General features: G+C 42.1%; 2 protein-coding genes across 14 annotated transcripts in view; both read right to left on the bottom strand.

Annotated features, from left to right (window-relative positions):
* The window catches only part of LOC131690221 (uncharacterized), a 79,919-nt gene extending 76,092 nt beyond the window's left edge, over nt 1-3,827 (bottom strand). Inside the window, exon 1 of the mRNA XM_058975838.1 lies at nt 3,687-3,827. The gene's annotated coding sequence lies outside the window, so the exon portion shown is untranslated. The remainder of the gene's footprint in view (nt 1-3,686) is intronic.
* LOC131690247 (stromal interaction molecule homolog) overlaps nt 3,115-13,361 on the bottom strand; it is a 45,481-nt gene continuing 35,234 nt past the window's right edge. For 10 of the 13 annotated variants that reach the window (XM_058975930.1, XM_058975849.1, XM_058975858.1 and 7 more), the window contains 3 exons: nt 12,934-13,345; nt 12,683-12,841; nt 3,115-4,368 (listed from right to left, as the gene is read on the bottom strand). In XM_058975930.1, the coding sequence (XP_058831913.1) occupies nt 3,951-4,368; nt 12,683-12,841; nt 12,934-13,345 (989 nt within the window). In that variant the 3' untranslated portion in view covers nt 3,115-3,950. Of the gene's footprint in view, nt 4,369-10,697; nt 10,986-12,682; nt 12,842-12,933; nt 13,346-13,361 lie in introns of those variants that run through there. The other 3 variants (XR_009305549.1, XM_058975943.1, XR_009305553.1) reach the window with 3 other exon arrangements.

Genomic DNA, 13,361 nt, shown 5'->3' with positions numbered 1-13,361 from the left:
AATGCCGTGCGAGAGACCAATGTATGTTCTTTAAATCTTTAGATTTTCTTACTCTTCTGCCGTAATTAATGTTTTAATTTTAGGATTCCTAGATTCTACATTTCATTTAATTATGGAATTGTTGGATTATTGATTTTTGTAAAATTTCTCTTGAATTCCAGCATTCTGTTTTTTAAAACTAGGCTTTTTTTGAAATTTTTTTTTTTTATCTTTTAGGGTTGTTAGAATCAGATTTAGGAATCTTTGATTTCGTCGATTTTTTATTCTTCGATTCATGCATTTATCTGAAGAAAACGTTCAATAGGACGTAAGACGGCAAAGAAAATCATCGAACGGCAGGATAGCATCGTGCTCACAACTTTTTTTATCTCATGCCTCCGTACACTGCTCAAGAAGAATGCAGACCAAGGGGTAGTCAACTGACCAGAAGGGGCTCCGGAAATAAAATACGTGGATGGGTAGGGGTAAACCCCCGAATTTATGCTATGATTATTTAACTACACTTTGTTGACAGTTTTTGCGTTGTTAGAAGTGTGCCTCATTGTGCCACACAAACGAGTGAAATGATCGTGTATTACTGTTAATCGTAATCTTATATCGTGTTATCGTAGGTATGGCACATTGTCCTAAGCGACTCATCCCTTGGTAAAATGTCATACGGTTCCATCCGCAAAGGTTTCGGAGTGTTTTCGAGTCACGTCACCGAATATCAAGTATATATCAATCCACACACTAGTGATAGTTTGAAGCGGACAGATCCGGACGAACTCAACCATCGTTCATCAAGGAATGCTCCTCATCGCTGGCTCTACCGGCACCTATACTTTTCATACGTTTCAATATTCAGAATACTTTTCCCACGAAATGGAAGGTGCTGATTACTCCAATCATCAAAACCGGTGACGTCCATGATGTCCCAAATTATAGAGAAATTTCAATTCCAAGTTCTATATTACACCGAGCGTTCCTCAAGGGAGTCATCTCGAACCTCTTCTTATTGTACTCTTTATTGATGACCTCTGCAGTAAATTGTTGTCGTCTAAAGTCATGTCATGGTGTTATAACAACTATAATGGTAGACTGTTGCTCATTTCAAATCGACCACGATAGGATTATGGATTAATGTGACAGAAACGGAATGCGTGTGAACATTCAGATTTCTGCGCAGATCGTTGGGGGTCGTAAAAAGAAGCACAGTCCACGAAAATGTAAAGTTTCTGTTGACGGTAAATGAGGATTCAGCAAAAAGTAATCTCTCATCATAAACCGCTAAACAGCATTATCGGGAAGGCCCAAAATCTGCCAGCTCAAGGGAGCTCTGTTCTCGCCTGAACCCTGTCCACAGCGGGTGTTTCAATGAGGAACACTTTACAACAGATTTCTGCTCAAAACAAGCCCACAGAATTGGTAAAAAGTGCCTCAGTGGCAGCCCGTCTCACGAGCAATACACAAAAGACTCCTATCGTATGTGGCACACGAAATAAACGCAGAGTGAGGATTGGAAAAAATGGACTGATTTGAAATGTGGTGAATCCATTCGTGCATGGCCAATCGTAGCAACCCTGTGGTGCACAGAAAACAATTTGACAGCGTTATAAATTGATTTGCAGCAGCCATCGCGAAAACAGTCAACACTACGTGTCCACCGGATACAGCCGATCCGGCATTCACAACATCGTCTTCCTTCTGCAGAAATGCGAGAGCGTCGAATAGAAGCCTGGTACCGACAAAGAAGTACCTACCTAGACAAAATGAACATTGTTCTGCGGAGGTGTTAGGCCGTGGCTGAGTAGTAGGAAATCACGCAAAAGGAGTGTCTGCAGGTTCTGGTGGAAAACATCACTGGATGAAATAAACCAGCTGAAGGTAAACATTGTGGCGAAAACCGCCAACATCTCCCAACCGTGACTGGTACAAAATTTATGGATGGATGAAGGATGTGCTCCAAAAATTTCGTGACCATGATGGAGCATTAGGGTACAATATGATTCTCTAAGGTGACTGGCTTGGTCGACGGACCAATTATTAACCCCCAAAAAGACATGTTAAAATAATCACTTCAAGAAGCATAGTTGCCATGATCCTGTGAAATTAAAAACTCTTTTGGTCGTTTTATTAATGAGAGAATTTAAAGCCCAAAAACGCTCGATAATTTCTATTTGTTATTACTAGTTCATAAAAACGCGAGGCTTGCAACACCCCTAGCCTTTTTGAGGGCTAAAGAAACAATATCGACGGGAAAGTGTTCTACAGGTTTCCAGAGGCATAGGTATACATTACAGACACGTAGGAATTACTGCCGACAGCCAAACAGTACTATTGGCTATACGGTCACCGAAATTTGAGCCCAAACGTGGTTGGGAGTCCATCACATTTTTATAACAGCAGGTAAGAGCATGTCCATCAAACACGTCTGTTGGACCAGAATCATTTCTAGGCAAATGTCTACATGTGCCATTAAACTAGAACTTTCACAAAATTGCTCCCGTTTAAATGAATAATATTTCGAAGACAATACCGAAAATCTATAGAGATTTAGTTTGGGCAAGACACCAGCTACTGTACGATTGGCGTAACGTAATAAGTTCTTAGCAAACTAATGCTGATTTCGTTTTTAGATCAGAGTTGCTCTAGGTTCGCTCGGAACTGTCACTTTTACATGGATATTGCAAACATTAGAGCGAACCTAGGGCGACTCGATTCTAAAACCGAAAACAGCATAAGAGATTGATCTTTCCAGATACAACTAAAGCCAGAAAACTAATAGATCCCAAATGATTTTTTTGAAAAAAATTGCGAGCTTGTTTTAAGTATTGATTGTTCTAGACAAGTCTGCCGAGTCATCAGACTATTATTTGTGCGGATCATGTTGCGGTATGGCACAGTGGGCTGTTTCATACTCGCAATCACGCAACATTTAATCGTCACTAATCAAAAATAAAAAAATTAATTTTCAACACGCATTTTACCAGCATTTCCGCCTAAGAGAAACAATATTCGGCGCATCGCTTCAAGCTCCTTCAACCTCACTAATATTCTAAATTGCAGATTTTTTTATGTTTCACCTGATTCAGTAAATTATTTCGCTCTCGATTATCGACTCTAGGTATAATATGTATTTTAAAACAAAAACTTTTATCCGTCTCAAACTCAATAAACTATAACATTCAAATTTTTCGTCAGACTTTTTAGAATCCGCGATCCGTTTCACGGCCCTCATTCTACAACGCTTTTCCTTGACACTAACGCTTGGTGTTTGTTTTTTGTTTTATTTTTGCAATTGTGTTATCCGTGTCCATTCTTAAAAACAAATACAATAACAATGTTCGATATACATCTAAAAGTATCTACACCCAGGTTCGCTAAGTTAAGTGTTTTTTTAAGTTTGCATCCCCGACAATCGGGCTGCCTGGAAGAGGTACGAATCTACTATACTTTCTCACTCACAGCATTGCCACATTTGCTTGACTAACCTTTTCTGCTTTTTAGTTACGCTCTACAACATTTAAACCCGCGCCCAATCAAGCAACTAAGTGGAATTGACTTCTTTATGGTACCCAACAAAATCAAAATCAAAACAAAAATTAGAAAAGCTTAATCAACGAAGGCAAACCACACACACGATTCGATTGTCGGGTGGTGGTAATGGTGTTGGTGATGGAACTGATGAAACAAAGGTGACTTACCGTCTACCACCATCCCCCTCAGGACTGTGTCCCCGTTGGCTACTAGTATCACAAGTTTCGTCGCTCTCTTTCGCGAGCCTCCTATTCCGACTGACCAGGCTTCGAATACTGCCAATGGTGCTGCGCCACTTTTGTCACACACTGCTACTTCTTTTACTCCTGCTAGCCGCCAGAACCCGTCGTTGTCGATCACCCTCCTCATCCTCCTCCTTCTCATCATCATCTTCATCATCGTCGTCGAGTGCCGGTGCCGATCGCCGATCATTACTGATGCTTCTTGGATTTACTGCCAAACTTCTTCCCGAAGGGAAACGGTAACTTTCGTCTTCCTCGTCGCTTGACGTCCTCGTCGACGGTGGACGAATCGGTCGAGCAGTTGTCCAGTTCCGTTCCGGTTCCTCCAGGTGCAGTCCCGCCGGTAGTGAGACCACTACCGTCGCCCTGTTGTACCTGCTGATGGTGCTGCTGTTGTCTACTGTGGGTTGATGGGTGCTGCTGTTGCTGGGCAAGGTAGTAATCAGTGAGCTGCTGGAGCTGTAGCGTGGCTGCTGCAGAAACGGAACCACCGGTTGGTGGTCCGACCGGCGACGACGCAGCGCTCGAAGATGTCGGTGGAAGAGATAGCGATGGGGATCCCAGGGGGACCACGTCGGTGTCGGTTGATCGGACCAGCGAGAAGAGGCTGTGTGGGTGCGTGAGTTTGGGGGAAAAGAGAAATGAAACGAATTATAGTATGGGTAATAATTTCACAGTTAAATAAGTTTGTTTTGGGTTAATAAGTTCAAAAATCAAACGGAATGAATTGAAACAAATCAAACGGTACCGGTTGCGATAAGATTCTGTTTCTTTTCTTATTATAGAGGTTGTAACATTAGGGCCATTTGCTTCTTTTGAAATTGTTTCGAATATAAAGATTTTACCCTTACGGCCAATCATTTCTTAATGGCAAGGTTTGGGATCGAATCCAAGTCAGCTACGAACAAGGCAACTGTCGCAGAGATTTGAACACAGAACGTTCTTTAGATGGTATAAATTAAATATAAACATCGAGGCATCTGTCGGAACAGTCCCAAGCGAAAATTGTCGATACGTGATTTGGTCAATAAATCGGAAGCTAGAACTTTCGCCAAACCGGCGCCAGTAAACGCTGTTTTTTCCTTGTCGATTTAAAAATGGTTTTGTCACCGTGAATTTCATTTGTGATGTCAAACAGTCGTGATGATTACTTTAGATTAGAAACAATGCGGCAGTTTTTTTAACAAGCGCAATAATTACATGAGAGAAGTTGTTTTGCTATGACTATCATACGTGAGACTCAGAAGTTTCCTGTTTTTAATTTCTAGATTTTTGACATCTTCTTCGTTTTCTGCGTATTTAGGCATTTTAGATGCGTTATTGAAACATTTAACTCCGAATGTCTTTTCAGATCGTCCTCAGTGGTGAGACTAACCTACTCCGACTGAGACCTCTCCGGCGGCAGAATTCCTCTTGATACCGTGCTTCCTATTATGGCCAAAACTTGCCATCGGTGCACTGACGTGACCTACTCGAGTTAGAGGATCCGGTAAACTGTACTCACGGGCACGTTTTCGTCTTGATGACGATGACCATGCGTTTCGTAAAACCGTACAACGCGCTCGCGGAGTGCTTGCTGTTTCGACGCCATCTTCGATTGAACTGACAGCACCCGAGCGAAAAGAAACATGTCACCCATTGCTAGGGAGTCCAGAGAGCAATTCTATACTTCAATTATAGAAAGGTAATAAAATCTTTATTTTTCATTGAACACCCCTTACATCTCTTTTACTGAAACGCCGTATGTCAGTATCTAAATCACCTCTTACTGATTTTTGGACCATTAGAACCGTCGCGTAGGTTATTGAATTTTAAGCAATTAGACCATCTTTACTCCTGAGTATTTCAGCGGCTGACTGGTATAACCTCCGTTTTGATGGGCTAGGTATCTCCACTGATCCAATTTTCCATTAAGTTGGTGATCGCCAGCATTTTAACCTCTTCCGATTCGTTATTTTTACAAAGGCGCAATCAGCGAAACTATATCAGCTCCTATAGGCAGCTTTATAGTAATAACGCTGCTATACATCATGTTCCAACGCGCGGGAAAAGCATAACGCTTTGTGGAATTTCGCCGTGATCCTCATCGGCTTCTGTCCCGAATTTGTATCGTAGACCAACACTTGGTTTTGAAAGTAGCTTTTCAGAATATTGCATATTTGGGGACATGCATTTTGTGCAATTATACTGTTACAGTTCAACGCATTCTTCACTTTTTTACCACGGCGCTGTATCGATTCCCACTCCTGTTCTATTGGGACGCCTGCTCCGTGCATTTCCTTACCTACTTGATACTTGATGGGCTACTGCTGCTCCTCCTAGTATCCTCCTCCACTGGACTCGATCCAGGGCCAATCGCTTCCAGTCGCCCTGAACGTTGTGCACCCTCAGGTCCTCCTCAACCGCACAAAGACATCGAGTACGCGGCCTGCCACGAAGCCAACGGCCTCTTCCGCGATTCCCTGTTGAATATTGTTTTCGCTTGATGCTCATGCGGCATTCGGACCACGTGTCCAGCCCACCGCAGTGTGCCGTGTTGTATCAGCTCCACAATATCCATCCCTTTATATAATTGGTATAACTTATGCTTCATGCGACGCTGCCAGATTCCATTCTCCTGCTTACCGCCGAGTATTGTTCGCGGCACCTTACACTCGAATGCTCCGAACGTTCTACGGTCGACTTCCTTTAACGTCCATGCTTTATGACCGTATAAAGCCATCGGGAGAATCAGGGCCATATATAGAGCGAATTTCGTCTTCGCTCGCAGACTGCGGGACCTAAGTTGGTTACGAAGTCCGTAATAAGCCCTAGTTTCAGCAACAATACGCATTTTCATCTCGTGGGTTATATCGTTATCGCATGTCACTAGAGTTCCATGGTAGACAAGTTCATCTACAATCTCAAATATTTCACCATCTAGCACCACTACACTACCACTATTGGACCCATGTTGTTTACCAGCGGCTATATTTAGCCGGTATTAATCATGAGTCCAATTCTTAAAAGGCGCAAATGCCTCTTCCACGGCACGTCGATCGATCGCGATAATATCGAAATCGTCCGCAAGGCCCAGGAGCATATGCGATCGTGTGATGATGGTCCATCCAGCGTTACACGAATCAGCCGTATTAGTTTCGTCGAAAAACGTGAATCGTAGGCCACCTTGATATCTAGGAACAGATGATTTGTCTCAGGGTAAACATTTGATCGGCAGTTGATCAATCCTCACGAAACCCGGCTTGGTATTCGCCGACGAAGGACTTCTCAAGCGATTTCAATCTGTTGAACAAAATACGGGACATAATTTTGTACGCCGAATTAAGAAGATTTATTCCTCAGTAATTAGCGCACTCCAGTCAATGCCCTTTCTTAAAGAGGAGGCAAATCAGGCCGTCTAGTCAGCTAGCAGGCACTTCTTTTTCCTCCCATGTTAAGCCGGGTACCTGACACCAACATTCTGCTTCTGGCAACGTTCTTTTCATCTGTCAACCTCTGACATTGCACATCGAACCAACCAGCCATCGGTCGTCTTTGCGCAGTGCCTATCACTTCTCGTGCTGTTGTGTTCACCGCTCCATGGATTGACTCCCATAGAACGTTGATGTTAACACTCTCGTTGTTTTCACTAATCTGTTCATCTAGCCTCCGGCGGTATTCGGATGATACTCCTTCCGCTGACAATAGCTGAATATTGAAACGCCTCGTTCGCTGTGATCTTTCGTTCGCGACAGTTGAACCTTATTGACAACGAGTTAGTGATCGGAGTCGACATGGTCTATCTGGTTGCAAATTTCACCATTTGGATGTCTCCAGGTGTGCTTTCGGATATTCTTTCGTGCAAAGTAGGTGTTACTGATGGCCATCGCTCTGGCGGCAGCGAAATTTACTAGTGGAATGAAGGCTCTCCCTACCGATTATGCGACGGAAAACGTCCTCTATACCGACCTGAGCGTTAGCATCTCCGATTACGATTTTTACGTCATGCTTTGGGCACTCTCTATACGCGCTTTGTCAAGGCACTAATAAAACGCGTCCTTCACGTCATCGAATTTCACGTTATCGGCGCATTCATGTTGATTAGATTGTAATTGAAGAATGCAATTAGTTACCTCGTTGATAATAGAGCTTCCTGAGTGTATCCAACAGAATTATGCGCCTGTATGATGTCGTCTCTTGTTTGGATAGCAGCATTAGCTTCTGCAGCTTTCATCGATTTGGAAACTAGCCTTCTTTCAAGCACTACGTCATCACCGTCCTGCCCATATCCAGGAATGCCAGGATTGCACTGTTCAATGCCTCGTTGGGGTTCCATCCGGACCAGGAGCTATCATCAATTTTAAACCCTTGAACACTGTTAGAAGATCGCTTGTGAAAACCTGCATTTCTCCGGCGATTTCTGCTTCTACATCGCCGTGCGGTGTCGATGGCTACGTTATTGGATCATGTTTCGGGGAATTACGGTTACCTTACCTCAGCTTATCCGGAAAGTTTTCGTCTTGCATCGATAGACTTTGACCTTCGCCATCGACGACTCGATAAGCATTATCACAATAGGAACAGCTTATCGGCATACCTCTTTTTAGTGATTTTGAAAGCGTTTCTGGACGTACGGTACACTATGCTAGGCGTCTTTCTATGTTTCGGTTTTGGCTTGCTGAACGCGTCTTCTGGCTCTAAGACAAGCAACCCGAAGAGTGCTTAACGTTTCGTTCCACCAGCAGGCTGGACACCGACTGTTTATTGACATAACACTTGTGCTGCTCCACTGTATTCCTCGGTGGTGCGTAACAACCTAACAAACAAAATTTCTTTTTAAAGTTCAATGACCACAATATATAAAATCTTTCGATGTTCCCAAAGCGAATTGTCGGGTTTTATGTTTTATCCCTTCCAACAGGTTATTCTCCGCTGTTGTGTCCACTGTGAACACCAATTTGCTTTCGTTCCTCCTTCCTAAAGTTTTCTTGAGATTCCACCTAACGATTGCCCAATATTTGTCAATTGGTCGAAATTCTAGCGAGTTTGGAGGTTTTTCATCCATCTGGAGACGACTTGCCCGAAAATTTCAAGCCACATGTACAAATCGCATACCACACCAAGTATTTCCTTGAAAGCTTTGACAAATTTTTCTGTTTCAATTTGTCTCGAACCATTCCTTTTCCGATTGGCGTGTGAAACTCTTGACCTGGGAGTTGTTTGAAATCTGGCTTGACGTATCCGTCCTTTAAGACGCAAATTTGGTCAACTATGCTGTGCACAAATACGTGCTCTAGCTTTAATCCTAGTGTTTTGCTTGTCATTTCTTTGGACTGTTGTATCACATCCTTAATTAGTAACCGACATCTCTAATGGGGAGTTTAGGATTCCATTTGAAAGTTGTGGCTATTGTTCTTTCGGTTACTGAGGAATTTTGATTTCGGTTTTCTTCGGGTCCTGGATTCCTGGCACCTTGCCATTCGGTATACCATTGGTGCATATCCCAGATTTCATGCTTTTTAGCGCGCTTCTCAGTTCGTCACCTGGTTTGATCTCGCCAAGGTTCCTGCACTCGATCACTGTCCCGTGGGATACAGCACTTATGGTTGCTTCCTTCCTGTTTAGCGACTTTTCTGTGAGTGACTTGACCGTAAGATCTTTCTTTGGTTCGAAGAGCATTTCACCTGTGCGACGGGTATTCACCAAATTTTCCCCTAACTGCTTCAGCACCGAGACGATTCTCACTTTTCGAAGGAGCTCAGCGTATATCGGTTCTTCCGACTCCTCCTTTTCCTTCTGCATTGTCGGTTTCGCCTTGTGTTTTTCGACAGTGTTCCAACCGCTTGCTTGCTTTTGATCGTCGTTTTGTTAATTCATTTCATTCTTCTCCAAGTTTCTTTATTTTTTTGTCTAACCTTTCGTTGTCGCTTGTGCTTCCTCAGATACCGCTTTCGCCTTGAATTTTTATTGGAATCTTTTTGGACTCTTTCTGGGGTCATCTTGGGCAGTTCCTAAAATAACTAGTCTCTTCTTGTACGCATCTTGCTTTCTTATTGGACTTTTTTATGTAGTTTTTGATTTGTTTCTCGAATATCTTGGACCCGTTTTAAAGTTCAGCTTTTCGTGGAGTCTTATTTGAAACTTTTTGGACTCATAATTGACTCGGGCTCTTTTTGCACTCTTCTTATGCTCTTCTGGTACTCTTCTTATACTAGTCATAGATTCTTCTTGAACTCATTCAGTCGAATTTCAACCACGACGCAGTAAACTGGAACCTTAAAAAGGAAAATGAAATTAAAGTCAACGTAATAAAGCAGTTTCTCCGATTACTTTCTCCCATCAATTGCAGTCCAACCACAAGGAAGAAGAAGAGTTTTGCTATAGCGTAGAAAGCGGAAAAAATACCCTCTCGCACTGGTAAATTGCGTTCGAGGAATTGTATGGAAACCCGCCAATTGATTGTAAATAGATAACCCGAGCAAACGGAAAGCCCATTACACCCCTATGGTCTTGGTCCAACTTAAAAACACCCACTGCATGGTGTTTTTAAAGGGTTTTAAATGGGATAAACCCATGAAAACATCATCACCATGATCCGGTTGATTCCATATGAAAACCATGGCTTCGTTAAGCTCCCGCCCTCACTTTATCTTAACCGTGAGATTACTATTTATTTACGTTTCAAAAATCTACGTAAATAATCAATACCTAAAACATTATCATCGCATCGGCAAGAACCTACTAAAGCTAATTTAATTCAGCCATAAATGTGATTACAAATTAGATCGAATGAAAATTTACGAGCCAAAAAACACAATCAAACAAATCTAAAAAGCAATAAGCATGACATTCCGAAAAAACCGGCCAAGCTTCTAGCAACCACCAATATTCGAAACGAAAACACCTAATCTTCAAACAAACTAGCCACAATCAAAATAAGCCACCCACTCAACTCACTCACGGTTGAAATCGAAATAATATTACATCACTGCTACGGAAACCCCTATCCATGTATACTCTTTCTATCTCACGCATTTCCCTTAAAACTACAAATAAATACACTCGGTTTCACTACTCTCAGTGTGGGAATACTATCTTCTTGTTGTTGTTGCTGCTTTGTTATATTTTGTTTCGTTTTGCTTTCGACAGGTGTGTCCCAACCCCGCCATCTATTGGGGGAAAAGATCGGTAATATCACTTTTGCTACTGCTGTTGCTACTGCTCTTGTCCTGCAGGTATTGGCGTCTGGTTGCGGGAAGAAGTTTTCGTAAATAACGCAGACAGATTTGAAAAACAAAAAAAGAGAAACATTAGAAGCATTCGACGGAAGATTTACTATGGCTTTCGAATGGCAATTGAAGTCGTTTTATAAGGGGTTTTTATATCTTTCTTTGCCCTCAGTTGAATTCAGTTTTTATGTAAATAAGGTAGTACCAATCTTATCTAAAGGCATATCTTATAGAATATGTCTCAAGAAAGCAATACAAATTGCAATACATTTTGAGCGGAAATGCTGGACGGATTATCATTTATCTGTCAGTGTCATACTACTCGGGCACGAGAACTACCAATGCTCTCGTTCGAGAATGGCTCCAATAGATTTCCCTCGATTGAAATGCTGTTGATAGGTCCCATGCTCGATTGGAATGAGACTGACAGATAAATGGTAAATAACCGATTGAGATGACACTAGATGAATAAAAGATTGTGTTGACAAGAGTTGAAAATATTCAAATTCATTGAATAAAAATTGATCATGTTCAGTCGCATTCATTTTCAATATTTAGTGACGCAGCTGAAAACGTCAAACGAGCAAACCGCCCATTCATCCATGGAGATTTTCATTCGTCTCCGATTATTATACGAAGCGACCGTGCGGCACCAATCGGACGCATCAAAGTAGGCTCTAGCGCAATGTAAGCGATGATGATTGTTGTTTCATATGCTTTACCAGCATTTGAAAACATTTTGCTAGATAATTAGTGAAATGAACATATTGTACGATATTCGAGTGAATGAATAACAGATATATTTGAATGAATTTTTTTTATATACCGCGAGTCACATCAGGTTCATCTTCAGCCGTCAAAAAAGAGCTTCGATTATTTTTAACTCTGGTGTTGACAGTTGGTTTCATGGCCCAATCAGATGTTAATCGACAGGCAAAAATTTACGAAGCAATGGACGTTGATTTGAAACGATTATTTTTTACAGCGTTTCTGGTGCACTCAATATCTCCACAACCAATTCGCGGATTGATCTGATTTTTTCACAAGTTTCATTTCTAACTGAAATTGAAGTCAGCTAGCAAACCCAACGTTTGTCAGTTCACCCATTATGACAGGAGATGAGAATAAAACCTGACTCAGTTTCGCTTCAAGTGAAAAAGGCATTAGAAAACACCGATGCCGATTTATGTAAATAACCGGCGGGTGTGTAAGCGATTAGCCGATTTCTCATAACAAAGGTTAGTTACTTTTAAAGAAAAGATTTTTTATTTAAATATTGTTTAGAGGTAATTTTCTAACTGGTTCAAAGTAGCACTTCAACCTCATTCACCCATCTACCAAATACAAATTTGTATTTGCATCTACCCTAATTTGATGTTTTTCCCGACTACTGAGATGAATATAGGAAGAAAGTAGCCTACCGCTGAAACTGTCATATGGGTTTTGTAAACATTAGAGCAAACCTAGATTAGAAATTGACTGCAATTCTGTTTACTAACTCGTCAAAAGCTTGGTGCTTCTATTATCAATTATAGTTTCTCGAATAAGGAATATTACAAACAATCAGCCGAACAGAGCGTATTTCTAACAACAATTAGCTTCCAAGTGAAACAAAAGAAATCAATAATAAAAAACAGTTCCTACGGCTAGAATTGGTGCACAAGGAGCATTACTAAAGAATCATAGAAATACAAAAACCACACACAACCTTACCTTTGTGACGACATGGTTTTCCGCGGCGGAGGCATCGGTGTCTTCCCCAGACCACCCGGTCCGATCTGGGGCAGCTTAGTGGGAACCTTTTTCGCCCGGGGCGGCACAATCCGCTCGCTCGAAGAAGAGATCAGCGTTTCATCTTGTAAGCTTTGTGAACTATTTTTGTCGTTATCCAGTCGAAATTTAAAAGGAACAATTTTATAATAAAAAAGCTCTAAAATCAAACGCACATGCATCTTCTAACTCACCTGTCGTTTATGTTCTGCTGAAGGTGCTGACCATGCGCAGACTGCAAACTACTGTAGTAGAACGGCGACGATAGCGGCGAAGAGGGTGTTGTAGTCGACGAAACCGAACCGGAGTAGTTTAAACCGTTACTGCTGCCACTGCTACCGTGATGGTACTGCTGTAGCGAAAGTGTCGGCGAAGGTGTCGCCATCTGCTGTTGCTGCTGTTGGCCGTGACTTCCCAGATAGGTCATTGCCGTGTTCGGAGTTATCATACCGGTATTCAGTGTGTTCAAAGCCGACAGCTGCAGATTCGAGGTGGTTTGACAACCTCCGCCGACGATGAAAGTGACGGTGTCCCGTTCCGCTCGTTCGCCATCGTCACTGGCGGAAGAATCATCACGACCGCCGCGGCAGATTCCGTCGTACAAACCTGAATGTTTTTTGTT

This window comes from Topomyia yanbarensis, chromosome 1 (assembly GCF_030247195.1).
Source record: "Topomyia yanbarensis strain Yona2022 chromosome 1, ASM3024719v1, whole genome shotgun sequence".
Classification (NCBI taxonomy): Eukaryota; Metazoa; Arthropoda; class Insecta; order Diptera; family Culicidae; genus Topomyia; species Topomyia yanbarensis.
This window is presented reverse-complemented; position numbering and strand designations above follow the sequence as displayed.